The sequence below is a fragment of the Aspergillus lentulus genome (genome assembly GCF_001445615.1).
Source record: "Aspergillus lentulus DNA, contig: Alt12, strain: IFM 54703, whole genome shotgun sequence".
NCBI lineage: Eukaryota > Fungi > Ascomycota > Eurotiomycetes > Eurotiales > Aspergillaceae > Aspergillus > Aspergillus lentulus.
Genome location: NW_028322115.1, coordinates 50,694 through 67,828, shown reverse-complemented (window position 1 = coordinate 67,828; position 17,135 = coordinate 50,694). Strand labels below are relative to the sequence as shown.

The following is a 17,135-nucleotide window of genomic DNA, read 5'->3' as shown; positions in this document are numbered from 1 at the left end:
ATAGAATTAAAATAGCTCTTTAGCCCGTGTCCTTGTACTTAAGAGATGCACTTGAGTCAAGATAAAATTCCTTTGAAAGTATTAAACTCGCAGATCTTCTAGCAAGATATCTGATTCAACTTTGCAACCTTGGGTGTGAAGCCAGATCCGAAAACAGTAAGCAGTCACGCACGCACACACACACAATGGTGGGTCTTGCTTTGCCTTGGCTAATGTTACCTCGGCGGCGCTTTAGACTTGGAGGGCGCTGATGGAGGACGAGAATACGATTCAGGGGCTATGGTATGTGGTGGGATGGAGGGTGGTTTGGGCTGGGTGGGCAGTTTGGGTGTTGTTTAGGGCGTCGTAAGTGAAAATCAATCATTAATAAACACTCCACTTTCTCGAGTTCCACCGGAGCAAGAAACTGCACCTGAAGCCCCGCAAGGGATAGATAACTTGATGGAGAGGGATACGAGCTTCGTGTTCTACGGCAGTATCACCGACCGGCCTGAGGTGACATCGCTCCACACTTAGACCTCACGAACAGTGAAATGGGAGCTAATATGTACTTGGCGGCAAAGAGTGCTTAACTCCTCCTGGATTGATTTCACGACCTGTCTCACCATTGGAGGATTTAAGCGACATATCCAAGATTCCGCGGTCAGAGTTCTATATATATTCCGCCGATCTTCGTGTTTCTCGTATCGCCTTTTAGCCCAAGCACCTGTATGCTGTGCAGACCACCCTGTAGCTGAGAAGGAGATGCGTCCCCGAAAGGTCTATTTAACATCGAAACTATCCAACCTTGAAGATCTTATGTATACTCCCTAACCTTCCCTTCCCCTCCCACCCCCAACCGGAACGCATCCAATCCTCCAGTCACCATGCGAGTCACCCTCTTTGCTCTCATCACAGCCCTGACGAGCGTGGTTGCGCAAATCCCCAACTCCCCCCGATTCGATCTCACAAAACCCTCGTACGACCTCTGGCGGAACAAGAGAACCGCCGCCATAACCGTCCAACAATCATTCACCTTTGACAACGTCAACCGCCGCCTCTTCATCGTAAACCGTCGCGACGGCTCCGCCCTCGACTCAGGAGACTTAACAATCAGCCAACTCGACTTCTCAGGAAAGGTCCTCGGCTCAATGGACCTGCTCGGCTGCGGGCACGGTGTGAATATCGCCGCGGAACCAGTCGGAAGCGATACATATATCTGGAGTGAAACCGACGCCGCAGCAAGCGGGTACGGGAGCGCATTGTGGAAGTTCAAGTTTCAGAATGGGAAGACGTTGAATAGCGCCACGGATAAGCGGAAGCGGATTGTGCCGTTGCCGGGGTTTGATAGGGGGACTGCAACAATTGACCCCGTTTATAAGCGGTTAATCGTGCGATACCAGACTGGATCCGTGCAGCATATCGCCGCATTTGACCTTGCCCAGGCAAGCGCAGGCAATTTTTCGAATCCGTTGGCGAACTGGAAGATTCCGCATCTCGTTAACGAGCTCGGGGCAAAGGTTGATGTGTTTCAGGGGTATGCAGCTTACGGGCGGTATATCTATTTCCTGACTGGGGAATCTTATGACGCTAGTGGCGGTAAGTTGAATTCTGAGGTTATGGCTCTGGATTTGAATACTGGGAAGCTTGTGCAGGGGCCTGTCATTACAAAGGCTGGCTCGACGTTGAAGTTTCGTGAGCCGGAGGGGATGGCGATCTATAAGACAGCCAGTGGGGAGGTTAGGCTTTTCTTGGGGTTTTCGTCGGGGGTTGCAGGAGACCGGAGGAGTAATCTCTTTTATAAGAACCAGTTGATATAAGGATTGTTGATGTTGTGAGAAGCTTGAAGGAGTGAGGGTTTATACATCATGTCTGGGGATATCATACCAGATGGGTCCAGCAGTGCATATATATCTTTGCTACCTAGTAAAGCGCGCCGAAATATGCGCCCTGAATAAGTTCTTTCTTTAGCATACTTAAGACCAGACCTCTTCTGGTAGGCTCTATAATGCCTGTGTGTTGCTATATCCTGATGTGCTGCAAACCTTACACACATACCTTGGGGAAAATGCAGCTGTAGTTGGGCCCAGATTGCTCCTCTGACTGTGTGACACTGTTATGCTAAGGTGAACTAGGCAAACAAGGTAAAAGTAGAGGGTAATAGGGGAGATAAATAACTTTAAGTTCCTAAGTCTATATAGGGACTCATAGGATTAGGTTAATACCATGACTATAGTCAATCTTGATAAAATTGATATCATTAATAGAGCTTGAAGAGACTAATCTAATAATAATAATATTAATATTAAGAAATATTAGCAATCAAGTGTCTATCACTCGGCACTTTTGCATTTTCGCGCTCCTCTGTAGACAGTGGCGCATTGATGATTGTCCGACTAGCGTCACTGTTCGGTAGGTTCTCTCCAAGTCGATCTAATCGCCTCCAAGTCGTAGTTATCCGAACTTCTCTCTTTCGCAGCTTGCCCTGAGGCTCGGGTCGACATCCTCTCAAGCACAGATTGTTGGCTCGGCGCAGTGGTGTATTGAGTGAACTTATCGCCTGTGGGCCTTGCACGCTGTGCCTCAACCTCTGCCATCAAGCACCTCCTTCGGACGGACCAAGCACTGCTGAAGTGGACGACAAGCCACCAAGCGAACAGAATAGGTAGAGTTTTACCGAGGCTCGAACGGCAGCCGGACCAAATTCCGACTAGCAAGAGCCAGATGTCGTGCGCGGGTAAGGCCCAGCTCCAGTGGTAAAAGCCTGGTGTGAGGTCGAACGGGTAGACGGTCGAAGCAATGTTCAGGATGACCCATGTGAGGACGAAGAAAGAAAGGAACTGCATAGGAATGACGGTGCCGATGACGGTATCGAGCAGAAGATAGTTGATGTCCATGTACAACCAGATGCACATCCACGTCTCCAAGAATTGACCGGATGTCACACCCCAACCCTCGCGGAACGCCCAGAAATAACCAGTCGTTACTAGAGAAGAGATAAAGGTGTAGATCTTGCCCGAACCTAGTCGAAAGACGTAGATGTCGCGCTTGGACTGGGTCTCTAGTACCTTCGCGTTGCCCATAATGCCGTTCAAGGCCATTTGAAAAAAGAACTGCATGAGTATCGGCATCACCATTGACACGGTGTTCAGGAGAACTCGAGTTCCTTGGTTGGTTGGCATGATATCCCAAGCGGTTGCTTCGAAAGGGTTGAGCAGAGCGCCTGCAGACATCGGGTTGGTCATGTTGACGGCTTTCAAGGCATCTGGAGACGCGAGAGGGTAAAGCTTGGCCGCGACGCTGAGTAGAGTTTGCAGGCTGCCCTTGAGGGATGAGGCAATCGCAGGATAATAGGCGCCATTGAAGATATAGGTGACAGCATCGCTGGGATTGTAGACCGTGGTGTTATCGCCTTCGATCGCAGTGAGGAGTCGTTTGGATGCGCCAGAATGTGTATAGATGGCGCCCCAATAGCCACGATCGCAGACAGCCTTGCGGACTGACTCGGGCGTCCGGTACTCTGACGATGAGCCAAATTCGAGGCTCGGAAACTCGTCAGACTTCAAGTTGCTGTAGGCGCTCGATATGGCGTTTCCGATATCACCGCCGTCAAAGTCGATGGCCAGGATCTTGAGATTGTGCATGCGGGTGGTTGACTTGAACAGGGCGCCGAAAAGATATGACATGTTGCCGAGGAAGAGCAGCTGGAGTAAGAAGCCAGCCATTATCATGGGCATGATGTAGGCCTTCCATTTCCCAGCCCAGAACGTGGAGTGAGCGGTCCGACTGTTGGTTGATTGGGGAGGTAATAGCGACATGTTGTTTGTTCCTCTCTGTCTTGGCGACCTGGAGAGATCGAGACTTGACCGTCTTGGAGGCGCGATACTGGGGTTATACGTCGAGATCTGAAGGTCCGCCTCGGAGATTCGCCCTTTTCGCGCCCGATGTATCTATTATCTATCCAGTTGGGCTCCACGATGCCCGAGGACTACAAAGAGACTGTTAAACAGTCATGGTAGTTAGTTAGTTGGGCACGACGATTGACTAAGCGGCAGTTTCGGCTTGTGGGAGATCGCCCGAAGCCAGGCACCCCGCTGAAGAAAAGTTCCGCCAGAACCTAGAAATTTTTAGACTATCCGGAGTCGCCAGCCGTGACCGCCGATCCAAGGATTGGACTGCGTGGGAACCTGACGTCCTGACCAGACGATTAAGTTTAAGGTACCTCAATAGTTAGTTAACTAGGGAAAACCTGCTGAGTCAGCGGAACCAAGACCGCCGGCCCGAACGTGCTGCTAAGCCCTAACGATAGCATGGATGTAACTGTTTTGATCCAACAGGACCGAAACCATTTATGTGGATGTATTAAGGTCACTATTTTCAATTGGTTTAACCAAGCATCCCCAGTTAAGAGCCATTACGTTAAATAGTCCAGATACGCCAATTCGCCTCTTGTTCTCCGTGTCTATAATTCCGTCAGCGAAGTCGCATTGGAATCTCCCTTTCTTTGCATCACACACTCAACCATGTTTGCAGTAATCGTGCTCCTTCTTCCACACCTGGCCAGGGCAGCAATGTTCATCCCTGAAAACGGTGCTCTTTTTTCCAACGGTGTAGTACGTGATGAATCCTGCCGAAGTAGTTTACCTATCCTCAGAAACAACTAACATGTGCTAGAGCAGGCACTTTGGCCGTTCCGTATAACCTGACGGCATCTCTGTTGAAGAGCCCTGGGTACACTGCGGGTTCCTTCTGGGCCTCCTTATTCATCCATGCGTCCGACAACCACGACTATATAGTCATTTCACATGTGTCGGGCGGCCCTGGACTCCCAGGCGGTGCGTCTCGATGTACCGACGGACATCACAAATCCATCGCAGTATACACATTTTGAAGTCTTCTCAAACATTATATAAATATCAATTCATAATACCTAGTGGTTTTGGAGATGTGAGGGAATAAATATTTTGATTAGGGATGCTATAAAAGTGGTCGTAGTTTATATATATATGCGTTAACCTTTGATAATCACTAGTATCTGGGAATACTTCTTAACCACCATCCATTCACTCCTATAGATATTAAATTATTATTTCAGGTCTAGACTAGTATAATGATAATGATTATATATTTCATATAACAATATCAATTTCTATAGGTATAGTATTAGTATGGTAGATAGTATGGCAATTAATGATTACTTTGAATTTAAAATAAAAATCCACTAAGAGGTAGTGGTTTCACCAAGCTAAAACCAACTAGATCTAACCATGGTTAGTTAATAGGGGTGTAACTACTAACTAGGCCCATCTAGACCTAGTGGCAGGTTTTTGCAGTTGAAGTCAAACTGAATCAGAATGGATCAGGTTTCTCGAAGTCGCGTAAGGGTTCGGTGCCAACTGGTTTTGAGCTCACGTGAACTCGGACCGGATGCATCTCTAATTGCTGATTATTGCATTGATTCGCCTTTTTAAATAGTACATTGGATGGTAGAGAGAGGTATATCGGATGGTGTATATGGGAACGCTTATATCACCAGCTAATGGCTTGTAGCTCACGGATTGGAGCACGAATAATAGGTGTAGCTCCTTAGATTGCGCCATCTAATTGTGTTGGAATAAAATTAATTGCATATGCGGGCGTTGAGGTTGGCAGAATAATCAGAAATGGAGAGCGGTGATTCTAGCGGCAAAAGGGGTCCAAATAGTTTTGAACCCCCACTGTATTTACCCCGATAATCTTTCTTTTTCGCCCCCCGTTCATCATCACCACAAGGCGTGGCCAAAGGCTGACATAGTTCTGGAGCGCCATGGGACGGCAGAGTACAAGAAAGGCTCAATCAAGCCACTATCCTTCTCAAGTTAATGAAGCGCGGGATGCGCAGCTCCTCCGAGTTTTCAGCAAACCAAACAGTTGGGTTCAATCAGGGACGAAGCCCTCCCCGCTTCGTACAACCGCGCGAAAACGGGGCAGGCTGAGGAAAGCTGCTGGGTTCTTTGATACTGTGCCCCATGAGATACTAAACATGATATTGCTCAATCTTGACTACCTCTCACTGGCGAGACTCTGCACGACCAACTCAAAGGTAGAGGTATATATCAAAAAGCAACCCTTTTATAGACTTGTGGTGGAATACTGCCAAGATACTCTGCGGAGCATGACGAGGCTAGACCTACACCGCGTTCACGACGCAAGGCACGTCTATAAGGCACTGATCGACCCGAAATGCTCTGCGCCGGGATGCGGAAGATTGGGAAACTCGCTTTTCTTACCGAATTGTCGCCGGTCATGCCCCAGTTGCTTGGGACGTACACCCATGTCAACAGTACTCATGCTTGAGGCTGCCGAGACCAAATATGGGTTAAACAAAACGGCTATTACTGAGAATATTCTTTGCTTCAAGCTTCCCAACCTCACGGAATGGTTCGTGGTGGCTGCAGAAGCTATTGACCTGGCCACTCGTTTATACGGCAGGAGGCCGGACGATTCTTGTTCACCAACGTTATGGTCAGACATGGTTCAAGTTCCATTCCCGTTTCTCGACCCGGAAAGTAGGGAAATGGAGTTTGGGAGACAATGTCGTGCGTGTAATATGGCGTACGTTGAGCACAGGGATATCTGGACCAAAACCGAGATCAGTCCCACCGAGTCCGAGAGTGAGGACTGGGAAAGAAATTTGAGAGACCTCGAAGACCTGGGGCTCACTGTTTTTGGAATCAGGGAGCTTTTGAGGCATATCCGTAGCGGCGACTGCCCAGAGGCCACGGTGTTCTGGGCACAAGAAATACAGAACTTGTAGGGTGGTGGGGTTCTGTTATGCAACTAATCCCCAGTGCACTAGAAAGGAGACGTATTTTAAGAGGATAGACAAATGACATGAATTCTCACTGGTCACAAGAGGCGACACAGTCTGGATGTCCAAACTGCATTCAGTCCCTTGTATTGTGATAACAGGGGTATAATCCTTGATTATGACTTACCATTGAGCAGATCTCATTCTTTATAGAAAGCTCTAACCAGTATCCGGAGTACTCGCCCATTAAGCATCTATTATCTCTCAGACGTCTGATGTGAGCAGTTTGTCTTTCCCCTGGGACCTCCTGACTTTGTCCATTGTTATTCCTCGTCTCTAGCACCTGCATTCCTCTAGATGCATATTCTCTGGCCTGCGCTGGCGTTCAGCGCCACTGCTTGAGCCTAAGTAACGGGATCCAGTCCCTGGTCTTCACCCCAAAGTGTAGCCCAATCCTCTCAGGTGGCTCATGGAGACATGGTACTTAGTAGGTCCTGCATCGCTGGCTATTAATATCATACTCTGCACCATAACTGGATGGGACAGTGGTGCTCAGGAGGAAAATGGCGTTATCCTGAACCAGATGGGGATATTCATCTCCCCGTTCCAACTCTGAAATGATGCTCTATCCAGATTTACAGAACCACAGACAATTACTCTCCTGGGCTGCTTGTGGGACCTTATACATAGCATGAACTATTCAAGAGCACGACCACCTGTTCGACCTATATAATCCAGTGATAAACGGTAAAGGCCTGAATACTATTCTATTTACCACTATGTGGCTATGTCTAAGTCTCCTACTAGGTCCTTTCTTAATGCTTACTTATCAGACCTAATCATCTCATAGTCTATACCTCTGCTAGGTGATTTCTGTCTAGATTATTAATCCCGCCATGCTTATTGATAATAATGGCAAGGTCGATATTTTATCTAGTAATTCTCAGAGGAATAGATAGAACATCTCGCTTTACTCGATGAGAAGGGGACAAGCTCCCTTAAAACAGATTACTAGTCAACAATAATCCGTCAACCGTGCTCTAATTTCCTCCATTTTCTGTCTCACCCAGGTAGCTCTTCCATTTCTCCCTCGCTTCATGCGATACTCTGGGGTGATTCGGTTTGAATAGGATATCCAGCAATGCGGACGCGGTTACTGTGTCGACAATGCCACAATTGGATGAAGCATTGCGATTATTATCTAATGCATGAGAATAACATATTTCAGCAAACCCCAGCTTCTGCTCGATTCTAACTAGCATTCTTGCGCTGAGCTGAATCGGCATCTCAATTTGCATGTCTCGATGTTCGTCCAAATCGAAGCCACCAAAATGTAGACCTGGAAGCACAGATGGAATTGACGATGGCGAGGTAATGTCCGTCCTGATGGCCAAAGCGGAGTAGATCTGGGAGAATATCGTATCGTACGCCTGAAGCAGCAAGGTGTAGCAGGTGAGGATGGTAAGTGTTGTAGGCATATCTATCGGGGTGGATAATGGTGCAGACGGGTTGGCAGGAGGACGACTAGAAATGGCCTTTTCCACTTCAGTCAACTCCTCGGGGTTCAGTATCGTAGGAGTCGGATTGCAGGGGGGTCTTTCCACAATAGCGACAAACTCGGCGTCATCCCAGTAGTCGGAGTAGGAACACTCTGAGTCGGCGGATGAGGTGGGACTCAGACGGGGTTTCAGACCCTGGAGGATATCCAGGAATGTCTGAGAGCTCTCAAGCGCCCTGCCAATGGTATTTTGAGGGATGCGTACTCCCTGATTGATGTTATTTGTGTTGCGACACGAAGCAAAGGACAGAAGTTCTGACAGTATGACGAAGTGGTCTTGTCGAAATCATGGAAAAGTCGAGAGCTGAGCTCTGAAAGGCGCTGGAGACACTATCGGGTTGGGTCTACCGGCTGACTTTCCATGTTCGCGAAAAAGGCTTGCGTGTCTTCTGCGGGCAGACGATAGAATACTGGGATAGCAGCGTTCCCCTGCTCAGGTGGAAAAAATACATCTATCACCAAGCGGTCATCGCAGGAAAGCGTGTTCCTGCCCAATGAATTTGCATCCCAAAATCAAGATGATGATTGGCGGTGAAAGAGCTGTGGTGGATGGGCTTGGGGTTTTTCGTGGTACTGAAAAGAGGAGGGTCCAGGTTCTTCGGTGAGGGTGACTCTGCGGTTAGATTTTCAATGTCTCGGGACCTCCTCTTTGCCGGCCGTTCTCCCGAGTGCCGATGCATGCTTGCCATCGACATATGATCATCTAGAGCCATGGGAAACGGTCCACGGGTGGTTCCAGCCTCACTGGCCTTCCGCTCGTGCCTGGTGGTTGGCGAACTCGCCCAAACTCAGACCGAATGCAACTCTAGTCTGGTATTATTTAGGCATTAGTTAGAATAGGATTATAGGTATAAGTAAGAAGCAGATCTTAATATATATTAATTTAGTGTCTACTAGTATTAGCGTATCTAATAACTATTACTGTACGGGTTATATAGTTAAAAAATTGCAGCTTGTCTAACTTAAAACTGCACTAAATCTAACCATGGTTAGTTAGATAGGCCTAGCTGCAGTTTTTTGTTGTGAAATTGCAACCAACCTGGATTGGGTTTGATTTGGTGCTGAGTTCTAAAATTTAGACCTGAAACTGCAGCAGTTCAGGACCGTCCAACTAAGGTTGAACTCACCTGAACTTGCACTAAATGCAACTCTAAGGACATATAAATCTTTATTAACCGTATCATTAATCTTCTAGACATCTGCCAGAGTTTCTTTGACTATGTGTAATTCATTTTTAACGCCACCAGGGTCTAGCTAGGCCGCTAGCGAGAAAGAAATCCCTATGATCTACTAGAAGCTGAGATCTCGTAGATGAGTCGATGCTACTGGGGACCATCTCACGTGGACCTAACTCCAGGTCTTATCACAGCCGTGACATGAAGCATGGAGAAGCTTCGTAACGTAAGCCGAATGGAGATTCGAGAAGTATGTCATATATTTCAACAGATAAAACGAAGCTAAAGAATTCCCCAAAGGAACCCCCCTTTTCGCGCAAGACGCTCTGTGAATTCTGTTTCAAGTTGACCAATTATTTGTGATATTTGAAAAGACATACAAACTTTCTTCTGCCACATACCATCTTAAGTGGACACCAAGCCTGCAACATTTCCCCGCACATCCATTACCCTTACATATCTGGAACAACACCCTTCATTGGAGGCCCAGTCTCGATCTCGTCATAATCCTCAAGTTCAAGGAGAGCCTCTTTCACACTCGTGATACCGCGAAGAAGATCCGCCTCTGGAATGTTCAGAGCCACACCCATGCGTACGCGGTCTCCATCTGGGTAGGTGAGAACGCCCTTGTGGAGGCACAGCATGCTGAGTCGTCGGGTGGTGTGTCGCGGGCTGCCAGTACGTTTCAGGTAAAGGCCCAAATCAGCACCACGGTTTGTGGTATAGTCAAGCCATGGCATGTTCCAGTCGGCTGTTTCCTTCTTCCAGATCTGCCCGATCCAGGTGGCGCGCTCGACGAGTCTCTCCTCGTCCATGATCTGCAACGTCGCACGAGTGGCAGCAATAGCCGCCGGTGCCATGCCGAAGGTTGCCACGGACTCATAGCCGCCGACCAGATTCATCACCTCATTGTGACCGAAGATGTATGAGGTAGGATAAGCTCCGCCGGTGATGGACTTTCCCATAACAACCATGTCGGGCTTGTTCTCCGGACCCATCCAGTCAGAACAAAGGAACTTTCCGGTTTTGCCCGAGCCCATTCGCACTTCATCAGCAATAAATAGTATATTGTATTTCTTGCAGAGCTGGCGCACGCCAATTGCAAAGTTGAGCTCTTCCTCAAAGGAGCTGCGCCGTGTGGTGTTAGTTTTTTGAGACGAACCATGATAGTCTGGATTGACTACGGCCATGAGAATTACCAGGCCCAGACTTACGGTTTCTTTCCATGGATACACTCCATGATTATTGCGGCCACACGTCCGTGAACGTCAGAAAGGACTTGCTCGAAGTCTTTCAGGCATCCGTACTTCAGGAGCTCCCCCGTCTTTGGGTTGGTATTCCGAAGATTCTCGTTGACGATACCATAATCTGACATACCTGTTAATTCTGCCGCACAGGATCTAGAACCCTTCTTTCGACATTAAAAGAGCAAAACAAAAAAGACAAGTAAAAGCGAAGCACGCAATACTTACCCGATGACTGGCCCATATCATTCATGATGGGCCAGATTCCGGAGCCAACGCCATGATAGTTGTCCGAAACCCCAAGTACGAGGACATCGCGAGGCGGAATGCCCTTTACTTTGATTCCCCATTTTCGGGCAAACTTGACAGCTGCATCGGCACCCTCTGTGCCAGAAACCATCCCTGCCATTTTGTCGTAGCCGAACCGTGTGCACATATCCCGCGCGAATTCGGCCCAGTCTCCCACTTTGGTGGCAATATTGGTGAGAGTGACTTAATGTTGATACGGTTAGCTTAGAAGCTAGTGCAGTCCAATTGCTGGACTTCCACAGCAGAGCGTATGGACCATGGACTGGTACTTACTGGTCTGCATGGAGGTGATCATCGCTTCGAGCAATTTCGGGTGGCATTGGCCCAGGTTGGTGGCGCTCAACATGCAGATGAAGTCGATGATTTCATTCCCATCGACATCCTAGTAGCTCTCAGTCATCTCGCCAATAACATTATATTGAAGAAAGGGGCCGGAAAATGAAGCACTGACCTTCAATATAGAACCCTTGCCGCTCTTTATGAAGACAGGAAGTGGAAAGATACCTCCCGCGGAGTGTTTGCTATCGATTTCCAGGAGCTCGTTTGTCTTGGAGGACAGTCGCACGACCTTACCATCTCTCTGATTTTCCCGAGTCATGATTTTCCCCAATACTCTGTTAACTGATAGAAGGGTACCACGGAAATCCGCGAAGTGACGGGATAATTACGTGGAGGTGATGGCGGTTGGTGTAACAAAAAGAGAAAGACTTCAGCGGGCATCTGAGGGAATTTATACAACACAACCTCGGAACTCGTTGCTATGTATGTGTTGTCGGTATCCTGCTGCGGCCACTTAATCCACTCACCTTCCAGTGGTGCGTTGTATTGCCGAACTGCCTAGGAGCCCATCATCTCAATGCATCATTCCGGTGAACTTTGATTCGAATCGCCTGGTAATACATACTACCATTGAGCGCAACGATGTTGTCCTTTCCGCGTTCTTGGCCGTAGAGAGATAGGGTACCCACCTGGGCAGCCGTTATAGGCAATTAATCTTACCATGGGGTACAGAGAGCGTCAGATTACTGGTGGAACAACAACCTTGGTAGCCCTTTTAGCGGTAGGAAAGTAAGTTGCGGCTGGGGTAAAGTCTGATAAGCGCGGGCATCCCCCAGATGATGTTGCATTCGACCCACAGTGCTAGCGGCCGGGTTCCAAGCTGCGGTTGGTCGTGTTAGGTAACTTTCCGACCTGATCTACTTGTACTACGGACTACATACAGAATAAACTGCGTAGCCTCGCATATTCTACCTGCTGGCTGTGACAAGCCGGCACTCTTTTGGTAGCCCGGCTTACCATGGACCGAGAACGTGAAGGTCAGCAGATTCCATCCGCGCCCAGCTGCCTCAACGCAACTGGCTCGCTCAGCACGGTTAGCGGGCACTTTCCCCGCTCTTTCCCGCGATAATCATGGATTTCGATACAGAGGAGTCCCGCTGATGTATCAGCATCCGTGGCCGGAGATATATCTCGGCAATGGGTAAGGTAGATGAAGTTCATAAGGGAGTCCGTCGGCAAATTCGAGTGCCGAATCAACATGGCGCACTACCAGCGACCCGAAAGTGGAATTGAAGTAATACATGCTCGGCCGATTGGCATTGCCCATGATACTAGGCAGATAGGTTCGGGGGAACCTCGTCCGACCGTTTCAGGAAGTCTGTCTTCTATAATGAGCTATATATCCCCTCGTGTTGAAAGATATCCATGTTTCTTCCGCAGTCTTCATAGCTGGAACTCGATACCCTCTGTTCCAAGGAAGTATCTTCCTTTCCCCGAATTCCGTTGTCAGTCCGTGGATCTTAGGTCCTCCGCTTCTTAGCTTTTGAAATTTCCTCTCAACTTACCCTCAGTCTCCTTGCGGCCGACAAAGTATTTTGATACGATGATGAGTACTTCCATGGCTTGTTTGAATTTCAATGTACGCCTATAATTTCGAAGCCGTCTGCGTTCTTGCTCCCTGGCGCGGTCATTCTCTAGACTTGTGTTCATCAAAATGCATGTTTAACATAAGCCAAGCTAATGTGTTTACTCTAGAAATTCTACAATGTCATCAATGGAGAAACTGTATCCAGTACTGCGACTCAGCATGGTATCAACCCGGCCAATAAGGAGTCAAACCCCCCGGTTCCGGTTGCCAGTTCCACCGACCTTGAGAATGCTGTCACTGCGGCTCAAGTTGCGTTTGAACAATGGTCGCGATCCCCGCTTGAAGATCGGCGTAAGGCTCTGTTCGCGTACGCCGATGCAGTGAATGCTGAAAAGGATGGGTTCACCAGTCTGCTTACGAAAGAGCAAGGCAAACCTCTCTCCCAGGCATCAGTCGAAGTTGAGATGGCAGTGGCATGGATCAAGGGCCTGGCGAGCTTGGAGATACCTGAGGTTGTGCTGGAAGATTCATCCGAGCGACGAATTGTCCAACGATTCACACCTATCGGAGTGACAGCCGCGATCGTACCATGGAATTTTCCAGTGCTCCTAGCAATCGGAAAGGTTGTCTCGGCGCTGATCACTGGAAACAGTATCATTGTGAAGCCGTCTCCCTTTACTCCATATACGGCGCTGAAATTAGCCGAGTTGGCAATCCCTTTCTTCCCTCCGGGACTGTTCCAAGCTCTCAATGGGGATGACCGACTCGGGCCATGGATGACGAGACACCCGAGAATCCAGAAGGTCAGCTTCACCGGCTCAACATTGACGGGAAAACGTGTTGCTGTAGCGTGTGCCGAGAGCTTCAAGCATTGTACCCTCGAGCTAGGAGGCAACGATCCTGCTATCATATTCAAAGATGTGGATCTCGACGCCTTGGTCCCTAGAGTAGGTTATTGGTGCATTTTAGTGACATCTTTGCTCGAGTAGAAGAAAGTTGCTGACGCTTGGGTACGGCCAGATTGCTCCACTTTGCTTTCTGAACTCTAGCCAGGTATGCATGATGATCAAACGTGTCTATGTACACGAAAGCATTTATGAGGCATTCCGAGATAGGCTAGTTGCCTACGTGAAAACCTTGCTTGTCGGTAATGGAGTCCAGCGCGATGTGTTTTTCGGGCCGGTCCAGAATGAAATGCAATACAACAAAGCTCGGGACTTGCTCAGCTCTATCTCTGCAGAGGGGCTCCGTCCAGCGCTCGGTGGCATCGTGGAAGAGTCGGCCGGCTACTTCATTCATCCGACCATTATCGATAACCCACCTGACACTTCTCGTGTCGTTACCGAGGAGGCATTTGCCCCCATTCTACCACTGATGAAGTGGCAGACGGAGGAGGAGGTCATTGCCAGGGCAAACGCTGGCCCGACCGGACTCGGCGGTTCTGTCTGGAGCCGAGATCTCGATCAGGCCCAGCGTCTAGCGTCTCGCCTCGAGTGCGGCACGGTCTGGATAAACTCTCATTTCGCAGTCGCCCCCCACGTCCCCTTTGGCGGTCGTAAGGAAAGTGGCCAAGGCGTAGAATGGGGAGTGGACGGCCTTAAGGCCTACTGCAATCCCCAGACTGTTTGGATCTTCAAGAATGCCTAATCTTTGCCATGAGTTGTAATGGTGTGCTGATGGAGTTTTCCCTCCCTATGGTGAATGTCTCCGCGGTTGTTGCCACGACCAGCGTATGCTGGGTGTTTCCGTTGTCGGATTTCTCCTTTTGAGGCCTATATAGGCCTCTTGCTTCCTTTCTTTCGCTTTCTCTTCTCTAGATGCTCGAATCTAGGACCTTCTCGCTGTTCCTCCTTCTGCTTACTGTGCATGGCCGCTCTGTCACTCGCTGACTATCAGCATCTGTAGTCGCGAAGGACTTTCTCTACCGCATCTCACAGCCCACCAAGTATAAGCGATCAATCTCTCGCAATTTCTCCTCAATCTAACTCGTAGTAGTCTAAAGTGGTGATCCAGTCTAATTGTTGCGGACGCCTCCGCTACCCATTGATCAAGATTCACAGGACGCCGCTAGAATAGATTTGCCACACACCAAAGGGTTAGAAGATGGGATAACTAAGCCATTGTGAGTTATTTCGATTGTAAGCGTTTGTAAGACTTAGTCGCCAAAAGGTGGAACCACCCCGCCAACCAGAATCATCGATGTCCATGACAATGAAGCCGGAAGGGAGTGTACTAGATGATTGGGAGGGGAAGAGAGCGATGGGTTTACCGTTCCTTTGTAAACGGGAAGAAGAACCTTGACCGGATTTGACGGCCATCTACTTCGTACAGTACCAGAGTACAGGTACAGATACGAGGATACTGGAGATGTACTGTAATTGAAAGTTTGAAGCGTGGCTCTCACCCCAACCCTATCCCCATCCCCATCCCCACTTTTCTTCTCCCTCCCAACACCCCCGCTCATGCCCATTCCCCACCTCCCATGATAGGTGCAACTGCACTCATTACTATATCTCATTTTACCTTATTTTATATCGGGCCAAACCTATCTGAAGGCTAGGTGATTGTGAACTCTTTGACAGAATCCTGATCTAATCTGCAGGATGCCTCGTCAACGAAGCAATGGCTGCATCCCCTGCAAATTGCGTCGAAAGAAATGCGATGAGAGAAAGCCAACCTGCGTTGCTTGTGCGCGTAATGTCCTTCTCTGTGCCTGGGGCTCCAATCCACCGGCAAGCAAATCTCACAAATCGGGTGGCAAAGGGTTGAAGACCAAGAGCCAGCGGCTGGCACGACATCAATCAGTGCCAAAGAACATGAGAACGGACATGGCATTGTCTGCGGCGCCAAATGCGATACACCCTCAACTCGCCCACCCAAAGACAAATTTCCTCTATTCATTTTTCTACGCCCAAGCAGCACAAACCCTGTCAATAAAAGAGGGGGACGGAAACCCCTTCGTGTATATCCTGATGCCAATGGCTGCTACTAGTGACATAGTCTTTCAAGCCATGCTTGCCTTCAGCGGAGTGATTTATGAACAGCAGCATTCCGATGCCTTAGCCGCAACCACGTGGGGACATTACGCGCAGGCGATTCGCAGCTTGAAACATACGCTCACGCTCTATGTTCATAATCAAGTTGACCGGGGGACTGAACTGGTCGCCACCGTGCTTCTACTGTTGTCCTTGGAGGTAAATAGGATGCCGCACCCTGTGATCTATTGGTCAAAGTACCTACAAGTGTTTTCTGATCTCTCATCCTTTAGGTCATGAAAGCAGACTCCGATGGTCATGCTTTCCGTCATCTCAGGGCATGTCGAGAGTTAGTGTCAGGAACTTTTGCCCACTGCCACAATCCTCACTTGTTGGGCTTCCTGGCAGAGTATTATCTTTACACCTTGTCGCTCCTCCCCTCTAGCTTGATCGAGCCTTCGGATCTGATTGAAGAGGATATCGACTTTGCATTCCGAACCTTGCTGAACAACAGCGTCCCTGCAACCGGCGTTTTATGTGGATGTGCCCCGGAGATGTTTCGCACCATATCGAAAGCCACGATGGTGTCACGTCGTTTGTATGATGAGTTCACTGATGAAGCTGGCCCTTCGGTTGAATGTCTTCAGGAACGCCTCGATCTTTACGACTACATCCAGTCTTGGTTGCCAGAACATGCCGACGAGGAATATGCCATGATAGCGCGCGTCTATCAAACAGCTCTTCTGGTTCTTCTTTTGCAGGCTGAGCCCGGAGCTTCTGAAAATATGGCTATGAATGAACTGGTCACGAATCTCATTAGTCTCCTTCGGATAATTCCGGTCGAGTCCAGCACAACCACAGTTCTAGCTTGGCCACTTGCGACCGTGGCACCGTGCGTCAAGTCTAGCACAGACCAGGAGTTTATCCAACAGTACTTTGGTGCTGTTGTACAAAAATACCGATTTGGCAATCATCGCCAGACCGAGCAACTACTTCAGCTGATTTGGTCGGGCCGAGATTTGCAGCAACAGGGTCCATATTGTATACCCCGCGCGATGGAAGTACTGGGCTGTCGATTCTTACTCTGTTAGTCATGGCTCCACATGTGATGCGCCGCGTCTTTCGGTTTCTCTTTTCGAGAGGGAGACCGGGGGGGACTTCCATTTCATTGCTTATGTTCGAGAGTAGACTATCGTTCCTGTGGATGTAGGTCAGGTTATATATAACACTATTTATAA

General features: G+C 48.8%; 6 protein-coding genes across 6 annotated transcripts; 4 read left to right on the top strand and 2 right to left on the bottom strand.

Moving 5' to 3' along the window:
* Positions 1-866: 866 nt before the first annotated feature.
* ALT_5974 (putative FacC-like extracellular signaling protein) lies at positions 867-1,799 on the top strand (the record flags this gene model as incomplete). Its single annotated transcript, XM_033555782.2, has 1 exon — positions 867-1,799. The coding sequence occupies one exon, from the start codon at positions 867-869 to the stop codon at positions 1,797-1,799; it is 933 nt and encodes a 310-aa protein (XP_033411673.1).
* Positions 1,800-2,381: 582 nt separating this feature from the next.
* ALT_5973 (SNG1 family protein) lies at positions 2,382-3,797 on the bottom strand (the record flags this gene model as incomplete). The annotated part of the gene is made up of 1 exon (XM_033555783.2): positions 2,382-3,797. One exon carries the CDS (start codon positions 3,795-3,797, stop codon positions 2,382-2,384), a length of 1,416 nt encoding a protein of 471 aa, XP_033411674.2.
* Positions 3,798-6,307: 2,510 nt separating this feature from the next.
* On the top strand, positions 6,308-6,775 carry ALT_5972 (uncharacterized protein; the record flags this gene model as incomplete). Its single annotated transcript, XM_033555784.2, has 1 exon — positions 6,308-6,775. The coding sequence occupies one exon, from the start codon at positions 6,308-6,310 to the stop codon at positions 6,773-6,775; it is 468 nt and encodes a 155-aa protein (XP_033411675.1).
* Positions 6,776-7,809: 1,034 nt separating this feature from the next.
* Positions 7,810-11,653, bottom strand: ALT_5971 (putative acetylornithine aminotransferase; the record flags this gene model as incomplete). Its single annotated transcript, XM_089600000.1, has 6 exons — positions 7,810-8,503; positions 9,959-10,630; positions 10,717-10,870; positions 10,975-11,238; positions 11,329-11,437; positions 11,507-11,653. 6 exons carry the CDS (start codon positions 11,651-11,653, stop codon positions 7,810-7,812), a joined length of 2,040 nt encoding a protein of 679 aa, XP_089455462.1.
* A 1,284-nt stretch (positions 11,654-12,937) lies between these two features.
* ALT_5970 (aldehyde dehydrogenase family protein) lies at positions 12,938-14,569 on the top strand (the record flags this gene model as incomplete). Its single annotated transcript, XM_033555786.2, has 3 exons — positions 12,938-12,973; positions 13,090-13,869; positions 13,976-14,569. The coding sequence occupies 3 exons, from the start codon at positions 12,938-12,940 to the stop codon at positions 14,567-14,569; spliced, it is 1,410 nt and encodes a 469-aa protein (XP_033411677.1).
* A 956-nt stretch (positions 14,570-15,525) lies between these two features.
* Positions 15,526-16,988, top strand: ALT_5969 (Zn(II)2Cys6 transcription factor; the record flags this gene model as incomplete). Its single annotated transcript, XM_033555787.2, has 2 exons — positions 15,526-16,116; positions 16,191-16,988. The coding sequence occupies 2 exons, from the start codon at positions 15,526-15,528 to the stop codon at positions 16,986-16,988; spliced, it is 1,389 nt and encodes a 462-aa protein (XP_033411678.2).
* Positions 16,989-17,135: the final 147 nt, after the last annotated feature.